The 14,532-nt window shown below is 37.1% G+C and overlaps 1 protein-coding gene across 1 annotated transcript in view; it reads left to right on the forward strand.

Moving 5' to 3' along the window:
• The first annotated feature begins 134 nt into the window (after nt 1-134).
• Nucleotides 135-14,532, forward strand: part of PDS5A (PDS5 cohesin associated factor A) — an 86,671-nt gene continuing 72,273 nt past the window's right edge. The window contains exon 1 of the mRNA XM_019472306.1: nt 135-298. Coding sequence (XP_019327851.1) covers nt 179-298 — 120 coding nt within the window. The 5' untranslated portion in view covers nt 135-178. The remainder of the gene's footprint in view (nt 299-14,532) is intronic.

Below are 14,532 nucleotides of genomic sequence, written 5' to 3' on the forward strand. Positions count from 1 at the left end.
GGCAGCGGCGGGGGGCGCAGCCGGCGGGGTGATAACCGGGGCCTTCTGCGAATTGAGGGTGAGAAATGGAAAAAGAGGGTTAGAAAGTCGGTTCCATTCTGCTGAACTTTTGTTTTCTGACCGATAGAGGCCGGTAGAGGACTGTGGAGAAGGAAAGTTTATAACCAGCAGCACCAGGATGGACTTCCCTGCTACCCAACCAAAACCTGCTGCCGATGGTAAAATCATCTACTATCCTCCTGGAGTAAAGGAGATTACGGACAAAATTACCAACGATGAGGTGGTTAAACGGTTAAAGGTGAGCAATCCTGACCACCGTCCCCTTCCCTGCAACTTTTGCTTCTTAAGGTAAACATTTCATCCCGGGAAAGGAGAACTGCTAGAGAACTGCTTCCTTGTCATAGTTGAAATGTCTCTTTCTTGCCTGCAGACCTTTATGGGAATACCACTTCCTTGCTTTTCCTTAAAAGAGGAAGAGTCATTTTTGTAGTTCGTGTCTGTACTCTCGCGAAGTTCTCTCAAAGCCAGAGTTGATACATTAAACTGCTAATTTGTATGTGAAATACATCCACAGTTTTGGGGAGAGGTCTGAAGTGGAATCATAAGTAATAATTGCAGGATATGTTACCGAAAATTTTTGTTGGTAAGCTAGAATGTTTTTGTGGGTTCCAGCACTTTGAGCAAGCATAGTTGAGCAGGGGGAACAAGTAGATCTAGTTAAGGGTATTCTTGACTGAAAAGATAGCACTGTTCACAAACAGCGAAGATGAATTTCTGGAGTTTGTAGATGGAATTTTGAAATTGTTTTCATATGTAAAACCTGCCTCAGATTTTGCAATTTCATATAATACATATCGTTTCTTTCCTATTGAGTATAACTGGTGCTTGGTGAAGTTGCTAAATTTTCAGAAGCAAAAGGGACTGTTACAAAAGCATCTTCTCTGCTTGCTTGACAGCATCCTGGGGGACTGGGAGGCTTATCTCTGTTTTTTTTTATTTTTTTTAATCTCTTTTTCCACCGGAAACACAAAATACTACTGTGATACAGTAGCATTATTTCTTAACTCTATGCTGAAAATAGAGAATAAAGTTGAGCATTGATCAAATATTGGCACAGCTCGTTTGTTAACGCCATGGTCTTTGGACTAGAAAGTTGTTGTAACCTGGGTTTGGTCCTATGCCCAGGGTGGAGGTGTAGTAATAATTTTTTAGAGATCGGAAATATTCTCTCATCTGATGATCTGTTTCCCATCACAACAGTGACCCCACTAAGATTGAAAAATAGAAATCATGGTCTTGGCTAGTCAGTACACCGAAAAATGTCTTGGCTATGAATGTGAAGAGAATGTAGGCTTTGTGCTTTGCTTTTAAAGCAGCAAGGCACATGCCAGTTGTTTCTTTGAAAATGAGCCTTGTTTAATTACACTTTTGAAAATTACTGAATGGACAAGTCCAGCCTAGTATTTTCAAAACTCCAGTGGAATATTGCCAGTTACAGGAGAAGATCCTAGAGTTTTGATTGTTTGGACGGAGACTTTGAATCAAAATCTGTGTGGAATGGGGAGGAGTGCAATTCTGAGGTGCTCATTGAAATGGGTATTTTATTTTGTCCCAGTTGCAGAACTTGCAATGGTGAGCTTGCCATTCCTAGATAATAGGAATAATAGAATTTCAAAGTCATGCATATATGTTTTGCTGAATTCATATGTGTGTGTTGGACATAATTTTCAGTTTAAGAGCAGATTTTTTTCCGTTTTTTTTATGAACTACTGTTAAGGAATTCAGATGACCTCAAGACTGTAGACTAAATTTAAATGGGAACAAATACTTTGCTAGTGGACCTACCATCACTGAAACAACAAAGGAAGATTTTTCTTATGGTACTGCTTAATCTGAGTTTGAGGCATTTTTTTGGTCAGATATTGGCTTTACTGAAGCATCAAGAAAATCGGAAGTACTGTACACTTTAGAACTAAACCAACAAGTATTTTTTTTCCTTATGTTTTTGTATAGACATATAAATAATCTTTATGAAATCCAAATCTTTATGTCAACTGGATTTATAAAAACAAATTCACTTTGGCATGTGGAATATTATGATGATGCAGTGCTTGGGATGGAATGCATGAAAAAGTTCTGTTCAATTAATTTTTTTCCTTTTTTTATGAACTACTGTTAAGGAATTCAGATGACCTCAAGACTGTAGACTAAATTTAAATGGGAACAAATACTTTGCTAGTGGACCTACCATCACTGAAACAACAAAGGAAGATTTTTCTTATGGTACTGCTTAATCTGAGTTTGAGGCATTTTTTTGGTCAGATATTGGCTTTACTGAAGCATCAAGAAAATCGGAAGTACTGTACACTTTAGAACTAAACCAACAAGTATTTTTTTTCCTTATGTTTTTGTATAGACATATAAATAATCTTTATGAAATCCAAATCTTTATGTCAACTGGATTTATAAAAACAAATTCACTTTGGCATGTGGAATATTATGATGATGCAGTGCTTGGGATGGAATGCATGAAAAAGTTCTGTTCAATTAAAAGATAACGTTTAGTTATATTTAAAGTTGTGGAAAGTTAACAGCCAGCTTTAGCAGAATGTATAAATTCAGGCATGAATCAATCCTTGAAACTGTAGGGTTTTTGCCGCCTTCTTGGCCATATATGATCTAAAGATGCTCTGTGTGTCTCTTACAGAAGATGCATGTGTAACTTGGTGTTTTGGCCACCAGGCTTTGGGTCAGTTCCTGCAAATTTTTGTTCTCTTAGCTTATTGGAAGTCATGGTCAACTTAATAGCTTACAAATTTGTATCCTTATTAGCAACTTTTCTGATATCACATCTGTATTTTTGTGTCCAGACCTCTTCTCGTAATGAAGGCTTTACTTATTATTGGAACTTGAGACGTTCTGGGCACCTGTCCCAGAGTGCATGAGCAGCAGCTTTTGTGCCAAGGACTTTTAAAAAGAATGTTTTTCTATCCTTTCCCTCCTTCTGCTTGGGGTTGTGGGTAATAAAGTGTAGGCCAGGTTCATTTACAGTGTTTTGATATGTCTGTATGATAACATTAGTACTGTCCTGAAAATGGAAGTACTGAGAATTTTAAAATCAACATGTACCTTCTGAGCGATGTAGAAAGGAAAAGCCTCTGGATCGCATATGTATGACGAATGAAACACCAGTTCAGGTGCTTAATGGAGTCAAAGGTGGTTTTTGGTGTGTTAGATTATATTGATGGGTCCCGTTGGAGTGGGACAGTATGTGATGTATAATTTCAGCTATTGAAGAAGTGATTTTAACTGTGGTGTGCTATGGCTGGGGACAAGTGTCCATTTAATAGATCCAATTAAGTTTAACCAAACTAGGCAGCTAGCATGTAGCAGAGAGTTGAGGCTTACTGTACTACAAAATGGGGTGGGGTTTTTTTGGTTTGGGTTTTCTTTTTTTGGCTAATGTTCCTCTTTACAGTGCAACTATTCAAGTTATATAGTGATTGGTTTCAGGGCTGTAAGTCAAATGCTTGTCGATTTAGTAAGGCTTGTGGGGAGAGGTGATAACTTTTATTTAACCAAGCAATAGAAGTGGAAAACAACAAAGAATTCCAAGGCACCCAAGTAGTCCTTCAGTTCCAAAATCGAGCCAGCAACTAAGTACAAGTTGAGAACAATTGTACTAGCAATATTATATTTCTTCCCGTAAGACAGCTGAAGGTTGAAAGAAGTTTTAGGAACTCAGCATCTGCTTTGCTGCAAAGCTTCTCTATGACTATTGAAATTTTTTCAGAATTGACTTGTGTTTTACTGCCTTGTCAAACTCCACAGACTTGTATATTGTTAGTAAACTATTAAATCTCAGATATAACTTTCTTTGGTCACAAGAGAATATTTTGATGTCACTTATACATAATCTTGTCATGATTATGAATAAGATTAATAGTAGTGTACTTAATTGTCGATACGCTAAAAATAGCCCCATCAATCCAAAATCCGTAGAGTTTCTCAGAGCCTGACTTAAACAGCCTTTGTAGGCAAAGCCAGAACTGCCACTGAAGGAAGTGGCTCTCTCTGCTGCTTGTCCCAACCTCTGTTCCGTACCCTCTCTACAAGCATTTTGTTTTGCCGCATGCCAAAATGGATGGGTGAACAGATCTGGGTTAAAACTTCGGAGGGGAAAAAAAAACCAACAAAAACCAAACCTGTGTTAATTTTAGCATGAATCATTTTCTTGCCTGATTTATTGTGAGAACTCACAAATGCTTGTGCTGGCATAGGGGAAAAAGCAACTTCTTTCTGTGGCAGTCCTGCCTTAGAGTGTTGAAGGAACTTCAGAGTTGATTTGAATATGAAAGTTTGCAAATGTCATCTTTTGAGATAGAGGTGGGGACTTTTGCATTGTTTCTGCAAAACTATCTCGCCTGCTAGATTTTTTTAAGTAAAAGAAATAATGCACGGTGACAAGTTCAGATACAGCTTTGTACCAACAGCTATACAGTTTGGTAAAGTGTATGACAAGTTTGTAGAAAAAAGGAAAACATTTATAGTGCAGTGTTTTATTTTACCTACAGATATCAGTGTAAGCAACGCTAAGTTCATAAAATCTGTAAAAAAAGCATATTTAATCAGACACTAAAGATACAAAAGTACCAAAAAAAAAAAAAGGAAGTTGCTGAAACCTTCCAAAGGAAAAGGAATGATAAATTAGTTCAGCATAGAGATTTTTAACAAAGGTTTAAGGCAGTATAAAAACCTGTCTTTGTGAAATTAAGAGTTTTATAGGTTAGAATTTCTTGAGTGTGATGTAGTTCTTTATCATAGCTGCGGTTAGTAGTCTGTTTTCTGGTTGGGTTTTTTTGTTGTTGTTTTGGGGAGTGATCCTCCTTTTGTTTTTCAGTGAGTCCAGTAGTCTTGTTGCTTTTTCCCATGGTGACAGTCTGGCAAGGCATTTTCTGTGAAAGTTTCTTTTGATTTACACACACACCCCCTTCTCCCCTCTCCCCAGTTCTCCCCCTGCCACCCCTCCCCAAGGCCTAGCTTGTGATTGTCTGGAGAAGTTAGCACTCCTAGTGTGCCTTGAAGTCTTCCTTATCTTGTCCCATGGCATTTCTTAGTTATCTGATATGTATTTGTGCCAGAGTGAAACAAACACTCCCTCTCCTTCCCATTGTCTTTCTGCATGTTCCTCTGGTTATTAGATGTTGGCCTCTTTGTAGTTGGGCCTGTTGTGTCTTTATCTTTGGAAGATTATCCTTATATCACTAGCAATAGTTAATGCTAATAATTTATCGTATTATGCACAGGTGTGTTTTAGGCATCTGTTACATCATGTTAAAATTGAGAAAGGTTGCTTTTTTGCTACTTAAATATTTTGGAGTAGGCTGGAGAAAAAAAAAAAAGTTGCTCTTTACTCACCCTGATATTTCTGCATAAGTTAATGGCCACTCTCTGAGATTGTGTAGTTAGATGGACCTTTGATCTGACCTGGCTATGCTTAGGTAGTTATTCTGAAGGAAACTAAAAAAATATAAATTGGGGTGTCATCTGGGAGAAGAAAATCTATTTTATATTGTGTCATACACTAGAATTGGTATGCTTGAGGGGAAAAGATATACATATTAAGTATGTTGTATTGTATTAGTTAATAAGTACTATTTGCTGGCAAGACTTAGATGGCATGGGTATTTTCATGGCTTAGACCTCTGGCTTGCATGTACTTACATGCTTACATTTAAGAATTATAAGTAGTTTTGTGGAGGTCATATAGCCAGGTTACAGAAATGATCCGCAGTTAATTATTCTAATAATTTTAAAACTTCCATTAATTGTATTTAACTGCAGACTGCAATTTGCAATGTTCTTGAGCTATTGCTGGCCACGTAAGCCTAAAGCCAAATTTCTAATTTGATTTTGCTCATAGTTTAATCTTTTTAATTAGTTTGACTCTTGTAACAATCAAGTTTTTCATTAACTAGGACAGGCCACTAGTCAGAGAAGAAGAAATCTTGTTCTGATTTTTTTTTCCAATGGAATATTAGCTGTTTGCTTTGTAAATGTCCCAATTTAATCAATCCTTAGAGAAATAGACCATGTAGGTTCACCCAGATGTTACTTAATTTCGAACTGATGGATGATGAGACCCTTTGTTTTTGTATCTGATAATTTTCTTTTGTTACAAGTGCATCAGTAATTAATGGCAATTTCACATGTACACTATTATTCTAATGGTTTCCTGGCAACAAGAAGATAAATATATTGTGAAAGAAAAGAAGCCCCAATTTGAAAGGAGGAAAAATCGAGGTTGCTGAATTAGGAATGATAACTTCTGATGATTGACCACCAAAATGGACAGACTAGTTAAGAAATCCTTATGCCCTCATTTATTCTGTTATAAACCTCAAAGAATTATTAATTTTATTCTTGTGCTAATGCTTTTTTGTGAGGTGAGGACATGATGTTAATCACAGTTTAAAAGATGGGGAACTGAAGAGCTACTGAAAGGAAAAAAACCAAACCCAAACACAAGAAAGACAAGCTGGCTTCATGTGCCTGATTTGGCATTTCTAAAATGTGAGTTCTGAAGTGACTGTGCATTCTGTTGCACTTTACATGTTCAGACCACAAGTTCCTTTGATTTCAGTTACATTTCTAAGTGCCTAGCACTTCTGTAAACCAGGCCTCATCATCTCTGCTTAAGAACCCAGAAAATGACAAATGTTTTCTGTGAAAACTTTGTTATAGGCTGTTTAACAGGCATTGTATAGAAACTTTGTAATAGGTGGGAGGCTAGCATGCAAGTCTTCAGGCTTAACCGTTTTAAAACATGGCATAGAATATTCCTTTCCTGCACTATTTTCCTTCAGTTATAGTCTTCCAGCTTCAATAAATAAGAAAGGTGGCCTTTGGGCAATATGCTCCTCTACCAAACAGCCTTGATTAACTCCAGAGCAAGTCCTTTCTGTGGACTGAACAAAGTAATGGCTTCAAGTTTTTGGTTGGGGGTTTTTTGGTTGTTTTTTTTTTTTTTTTAAAGGAGGTGCTAATGCTTTTTTGTGAGGTGAGGACATGATGTTAATCACAGTTTAAAAGATGGGGAACTGAAGAGCTACTGAAAGGAAAAAAACCAAACCCAAACACAAGAAAGACAAGCTGGCTTCATGTGCCTGATTTGGCATTTCTAAAATGTGAGTTCTGAAGTGACTGTGCATTCTGTTGCACTTTACATGTTCAGACCACAAGTTCCTTTGATTTCAGTTACATTTCTAAGTGCCTAGCACTTCTGTAAACCAGGCCTCATCATCTCTGCTTAAGAACCCAGAAAATGACAAATGTTTTCTGTGAAAACTTTGTTATAGGCTGTTTAACAGGCATTGTATAGAAACTTTGTAATAGGTGGGAGGCTAGCATGCAAGTCTTCAGGCTTAACCGTTTTAAAACATGGCATAGAATATTCCTTTCCTGCACTATTTTCCTTCAGTTATAGTCTTCCAGCTTCAATAAATAAGAAAGGTGGCCTTTGGGCAATATGCTCCTCTACCAAACAGCCTTGATTAACTCCAGAGCAAGTCCTTTCTGTGGACTGAACAAAGTAATGGCTTCAAGTTTTTGGTTGGGGGTTTTTTGGTTGTTTTTTTTTTTTTTTTCTTTAAAGGAGGAGAAGGAAAAAAAAAGGTATGTACTTACCAAATACCGTATTAACATTAGGATTGAGGAGACTGACTAGAGGTTTGAGAAGTATAGGATTGTTTACCTTGGAAAAGAGATGAATAAGAGTTGTTGTGATAAAAGCGTACAAAGCATACAAAATAACGAATGACAGATAGTAAGTTAGGAATTTCTGGTTTTGCCCCCCTCTCCTGAAGAAAGAACATTCATTGAAATTGAAACAAAAAATTGTTGAAGGTTAAATATTTCTTAGGGTTATACTGGAAGGTTGCGGCAGAGCAGAGCTGAACTGATGTTGTATTTAGTACAAGCGACATGCTTTAATCATATAAATCACTTACTTTAGGTAGGTGTGCCTGTCAGTATGTATTTTTATGGTATAATGTGGGAGACTTCTTGTGTATTCAAATATTTTAAATAAAGTTTGGATACAAAATCCTTGACACATCACTGCATTCTTATGAGGAGTTTGTATGCATAAGTTTGTAAAACAGCAAGAGCCTTAGCTATGCTCAAAGACTCATAAACAAAGTGTTAATCTCACAACAGCGCTATGAAGTGAAAGAAAAATTATCGCTTGGTTTGCAGACAGTAATATGGAGATGATTGATAGGAAGGGAAATCAAACACCATCTGAGGTTACATTTCTTCCTTGTCTACTTGAATCAATTCATATTATTTTGTCTGCTTAATGCCTATGTGCATCTTTTGCTACCAAAAAGAAAAACAACTTAAACAACTTGTTGAAAAACAAAATAATTAGCAGATCATTTGTTCACAGTACATATTATAGCCATTTTGGTAGTTAAAGAAACCAAACTTTTGTCTAGTCCCCAATCTATGTTAAAAATTCTTCGTATATGAAATTTTTCCAGACTGCAATATCTTCTTAATCACCATTGTTACCTAGAAATCTAAAACACATGCTTATTATTGGTGTCACTCAAAGCAATGTGTGTTTGCTGGCTCTGCAGCTGCAGTAAACTAATGAACTGTATTCCCACTGCTGTGCTGACATCAGAATTTGGCTGTTGCAAAGATGTCTTAAGCATGATGAAGTACTGCTAAAGGTAAACAAAGCTAAAATTGGCAGAAAGTATGTTCCTGCTTAGAAAAGAAGGTTGAAAACGTCGTGGTACCTAGGTAACACGGGATATCCTAAACATATGTTTTATTTATGTGAGACAGATGATAGGTACTTATCTGATGGCGATGTCAGAGCTTGCAGTGTTAGGATCAGTTTTGCAGCCACAGTGGGGGAAAAATCCATTCAAATTACTGTGAAGACTGGTCAGCCTTTTTAATGTCTTAGTTATTCTCAAGTGAGTTCCTATTTCTTTCTAGTTGTTCAGTAATATTACCTAATCTTAATGGTACTCTATTGTCTTCCATGAATAGAGCCTGTCATCTTTTGCTGAAACACTATTTGGTGTAGTCGTTAGCAATTTTAGGCCTTATATTATGTTTTTAGTGTTGTATTTTAATACCTTATGGTAGAAATTATGACATCTGTCTCCAGGAGATTTATCAAAACTTTCCAAACTTTTGAAGCAGAGAAAAAGTTTTGTACTGGCAAAATAAATTCGTAAGCATTAGAGAGACATATGTCTTTTCTATTTACAAATAATTTTTTGAACTGAAACAGACATTGAAGATGAAAGAGAAGGAGAAAGAATATTTTAAAAGGAGTCTGGAGAAATCAAGTATTTCTGGAGTTTTACCCCACCCCCTTCTTTGCTGGCTGCAGCACCTGAAAAATGCACATGCTTAAAAAAAAAGTAGTTATGTTAGTGTTTAGTAGTATTAGCATTTGCTTGCAGTCATTAAAGAATTCCCTTTCCTCTGCAATTGTAGTCTCTGTCTTTCTTATGGCTCTTTATGAAAATAACCTGATTGACCATCAGGGAATAGCTTGAGATCTGCAGGTTTACAATATTTTTTTAATATTGTGTAACTACTGATCTTTAAACTATTTTTATCACTGCATCTAACATGAGAGACCATCGAAAGAATAACTTCAAACTTGTACTTGTTATGAAATCTTAAAATTACAGTAATAAGTGTCCGAGAATTAGTCTCTCAAAAATTGAAAGAAAACATATTTCTGTTTTTTCAGTTTACTTTGTATATGTGATAGTGCTTTGTCTGGACAAATGTTTTTAGCTTGCTTTTCTAATGAAATGAGGTTTTTATCTGATTGGCCAGTCTAATTTTTTTGTTACTGATCTTCCCTGAAGTTACATTAGTTCAAAACTTGCTGGCAGTTGGGCAAAGGTTTCAGAGATGCAAGATTTGTCTAATTGGTGCTGAGCAGAATAGAGACATCCGAATTCTGTTTGTACAAAGGAAAACGGACCTGCACTGTTAAATGTTTCAAAAGGCAGCAGCCCGTGTGCTAGCTAGAATAAATTCAACTAATTCTCCACATGGGTGTTTCAGATGTTGTAGGGGATCTGCTGCCCCTTCCCCAGCTCTCCAGGCACGGCACTCAGAGGGGAGTGGGCAGGTAGTGCAGGAGGATGAGAGTGAGGGATGCAGAAGGGAGTGAGTTGGCAGCCCTCTCGGAGGAGAGTGATGGGAAACAGATCTGTTGGAAACCACCCATTGTTAATTTTGCTGCTCATGATAAAACTCATGATAGCAGCAGTAAAGGAGGTAAACAGTTAAGATAAAGCACAAAAACTTTTTAATACTCTCTTAACCCACAGGCTGTGCGCAGTATTTGAAAATACTACTAATTTTTTTAACTTAAAGCGGTATTTTTTAACAACTGATACCTGCATTCCTTGATCATCTTGATGAAAATTGCTTATGCAATATGCTATTACAGAAAGGGTAAAGCAAAAATGAAAAGCAAAACCAAACCACTCAAAAGTAGCTAAAAATCTCAAAAGACAATTACTAAGTTCTTTAGTTAATGTTTTCTATAGTATTTTTCTTACATAATTGTTTTCTTCTGTTTATTAGGAAGTGCTTAATATAAAGAAAATTTGCGGTTTGAGCCTTATGATGATGCCATAGTGTCGATGTGAAAAGAAGCTTGTTAAAATAAGTTGTTCCTTGAAAAAAATAAACTGATTGACTTTACTTGTGTTACCAATTTAATGAAAGGAAAATGCTGTTGGATATTCCCCTTAAAATTTTACTCTACCTTCAGATAGAGTAGTTGAAGTAGGGTAAATCTTGTTATTTTAATATCATTTTGTGTTTTAACTGTGTTCTTCTGTTACTATTTGAAAATGTATGCATGTACTTAATTATCCAAAATGCAGTAATGGTTCTCCATAATAAACTCATTATTGAAATTTAATCAAGCCATAGTCATAATTTAGTAGGGAATTATTTGAAATTTAAATTTTGAGATATATAAAAATTGTTCTTTTCTTGTGATTTAGAAGAGTAAAACCTGATACTCAGTCACTTAACTCTCACTGACTGCAGTGCCTTTCTGTGGGCTTTAGTCCTGATGCCCTAGCCAGTTAGAAACGATACAATTTTCCTTCAAAAGCTTCGTTTGCATGAAACAGTGAAGAGGAATCATTCAGAAATTATGCTCCTTTGTTCGTGCAATGGCGCAATGTATTGTAGGATAAGTGAAGTTTAATTCTTAAGCTGTTGCAGTAACAAGAATGAAATAAAGTAAACTCAGTACTTACTTTCGATGGTAGAAACAGAACTCAGCATTCCGGGGGGAAGTGGAAAAGGTTACCCTATGTGTTTGGTTTTTGACAGGTGGTTCTTTCTCAGCACTGAATTGCTGCAGAGTTAACATTCATTCACTTACAAAGCAAAACAAAGAAATGCAAGGCAACTTTAAAGCTTTTTGCTGAAAATACATGTTTGTTTAAATACCTCATTCAGTCATCCTTTGTAAATGTAGTTAGCATGTGTCACTATTTCTGAAAAACTTCTAATCCATCTCTCTAAAGCTCCCACTTCTGCTATCACCAGTAAAATTCCAGTGGCAAGAAAAGAAGTACTATTTTTGCTTGTGTGAAGTCAGTAAATGAAGGTCTAGGAGTTGCATTTGTGAGCTGTTAGTGACATTTTTTCTTAGAAAATGTATGTAGAATATGAAAGTAGGCATAACTTTGCAGCCTAAGGGAAATTGGGAAATCTGGAAATAAGATTTCAGCTTTGTCCCAGTTGGAATTAGTAGTCTAGACTGCTGTAAAATCATGAGAATTTTGCTTTAGGAAATGGGAGGGTTCACCAAGTACTAAAACTATATCTTTGTAGAATATATATGCGTTGGTACAACTGGAAGTAGGTCAGTAGAAAACCTAATAAGTTGTTAAAAAAAAATCCCTTTGAACTGGGAGTGAAAACCAAGTTAAAGGCTATGTTTCTAAACGTCAGCTGGGAAAGCGGGGGTGGCATGTAATGTTTTCCAAAGTTAATGCTCTTTCAGTCCTAGCCTTGTTTCCCTTTAAAGGTTAAAACACATTCAGTCAGATTACAAAGTAAAAAGTGCCATTTAATTTTGTTTCATTTCGATATCTTTTCCTGTTCTTAATTTAGGTTCTTGTGCAAATTGGAGCATTCTGACTGAGTTGGATTTGTTATGTAGATTAAAGCATACTCACCCTAGAGCTGTAGCTCTGTGTGCCACTCCGTTTCTGATGCTAAAATTGGTTTCTGATACCCATATACATCTGTGAGGATGGAGTTCTCCATTTTATCTAGCAATGAAGTTGGTTTGAGAGACATCTTCAAGGACTCTTACACCGGCTCTGCCTCCTGAGAAATGGTACTGTGGAGCTGTGCCCTAATTCACACTGTCTTGAGACTCTTCAGAGTCACTCTGACTTCAGTCTGTATGTGGGCTGTGATGAGTTAAGTTTCTGTATACTATCTGATTTAACACCTGTCAACCCTTTGGTTAAAAGCCTGGCATCATGCAACATCCCCATAAAATCAATTTTAAAACTAGCCGATGACCTCAAAATTTTATAAATGAGGAAAATATTAATTGCTAGCATTTTTAGAGGATTTGTTGAGGGTTTTCCCACTGCTTTTCATCATCTTTATCAATCTTCTGCTCGAAAACAAAACTGTGGGCAAAAATAATTTCATCAGGAAGGTGAAGTAATGACAGGTTAGTTCCGCAGAGTATTGCGAGTCAGCTTAGTAATCTGAGCTGACCTGCATAGCGGGTATTTAATACAGTCAAAAGCAAGTTAGTTTATCTAAAAATAATGCAAGTCGTCTTTACAGAGTGCCAGAATTGTGTTTTGGAAGCTTGTCATCCTGACACTGTTGTACCTGACTACTTGGAGTACTCTTAAGTTGACGCTGCTACTGAAGGAAACAGTTACTCATCTTCACCACTGCTGCCATTGCTGTTCAGGGAGAATAACGATTCAAAGTCGTTTGCCTTATTTGAGTCAGCAGCACTCTCAAAGTCATAGAAACAAATCAAGTTTGTGAAGAGTAAGAGGAGAAAAATAAAAAAAAAAAATAGAAGTGCATACTGACTGTAGGCGAGGAGGGGGAAAGTAGTATAGTTGGAAAGGATGGAGTTGCTACACCAGTAGCTGGAGGATTGCCCTGAATCAAACCCTGGTGTGCTTCACTCTACTGGAATGTGTGGAAGCACAAACACCAAAGCCAGCACTTTGAGCCGGTGAAGTACTCTTTCTTGCTTGTGGGCCATCCTTTTCCACACGCCAACCCAGGTGTGTCTGTGGCCTGCAGGATACTGGATTGTGGAAGTGATCCTATTCAAAAACACTTTCTTTCTTTTTTTTTTTTTTTTCCAGGTTAGTTTTCATTTGGATCAGTGTGACTTAAGCAGTCACCTACTACCCCCTCCTTGTTCTGGCAGAAGCTGTATGACAATCTTGGGGTGGCAGAACTGTTACTCGCAGTGACAGCTTAATTTGGAACACTGTGTTCGTTGGGTTTGACCTTATTAAATCAACTCAAAGATTCATTAAACTGCACCCTAAGATTGGGCTGAAGCAGTCCCACCCTCCCCTGTGTGTTTTTGCAGCCATGCAGTGAGCTGGTTCAAGAAGCAGATCTATCTGAAAAGTAACCTGGCCAGGAAAAGGGATTTTTCAGTAGTGTCACTCACTAGTTGCATGCATGCTGGCGTAATTGAGGGACAGGTCTGACAGATTTGGGTTGACTTACACTGCTGTAAAACTGCACCCTAAGAAATTCTACAAATATCCCCCACCCCACCCCCGAATTTGGTGAGGCAGTATCTATATACAAAATGAAGTGTGTCTCTTGTTTCGGAGAGCTGCAAATGCAAGTGCAGTGAATGATGCACTTCCATGTCTGAAAAAGAAACTAAGATACAGAGGAGAACGTTCTCTGGTTGGAAACAATTGAAATCAGTGCCGTGTTTATACGCAAATGTGTGGATTGTGCTGGTGCCAGTAATTTTGAACTAATGTGAATGTTGTGGAATCCATGATGAATTTTCTAATGTTTTAGCTGACTGGCTGCTATAATAGATCATACCATTCATAGTAATACGATTGCTTTCAAAATAAATTGATTTTATATTGGAATTCAGAATTGGTGTGGTAATATTTAGTGAGAGGTACTTACACACACTTCTCCTTTCTCTAGAAATGTTTGGTTTCCTCTTTTTTCCCCTTAGTGTCTTTCCAGTTTGTACAAAAGAAAGAATTTGAGGTTTCAGTGTTTTTCAGGCTTCTCTGAGCCCGATGGCTCACAGTTCTGTACCAGTATTATGATTATGAGATGTGTTCTTTGATGTTTTGACTGGTCTTTTCCTGTTCTGCAGTCCAAACTACTGAGTCTTGTGCTGTGACTTGAACTAGAGTAGGCGGTACAGGCCAGTGCTTGCAAACAGATTTGTCTTCATGCCAGCTCTCATTCCTCATT

Source organism: Aptenodytes forsteri, unplaced genomic scaffold, assembly GCF_000699145.1.
Source record: "Aptenodytes forsteri isolate BGI_AS27 unplaced genomic scaffold, ASM69914v1 Scaffold35, whole genome shotgun sequence".
In the NCBI taxonomy this organism is placed as follows: domain Eukaryota; kingdom Metazoa; phylum Chordata; class Aves; order Sphenisciformes; family Spheniscidae; genus Aptenodytes; species Aptenodytes forsteri.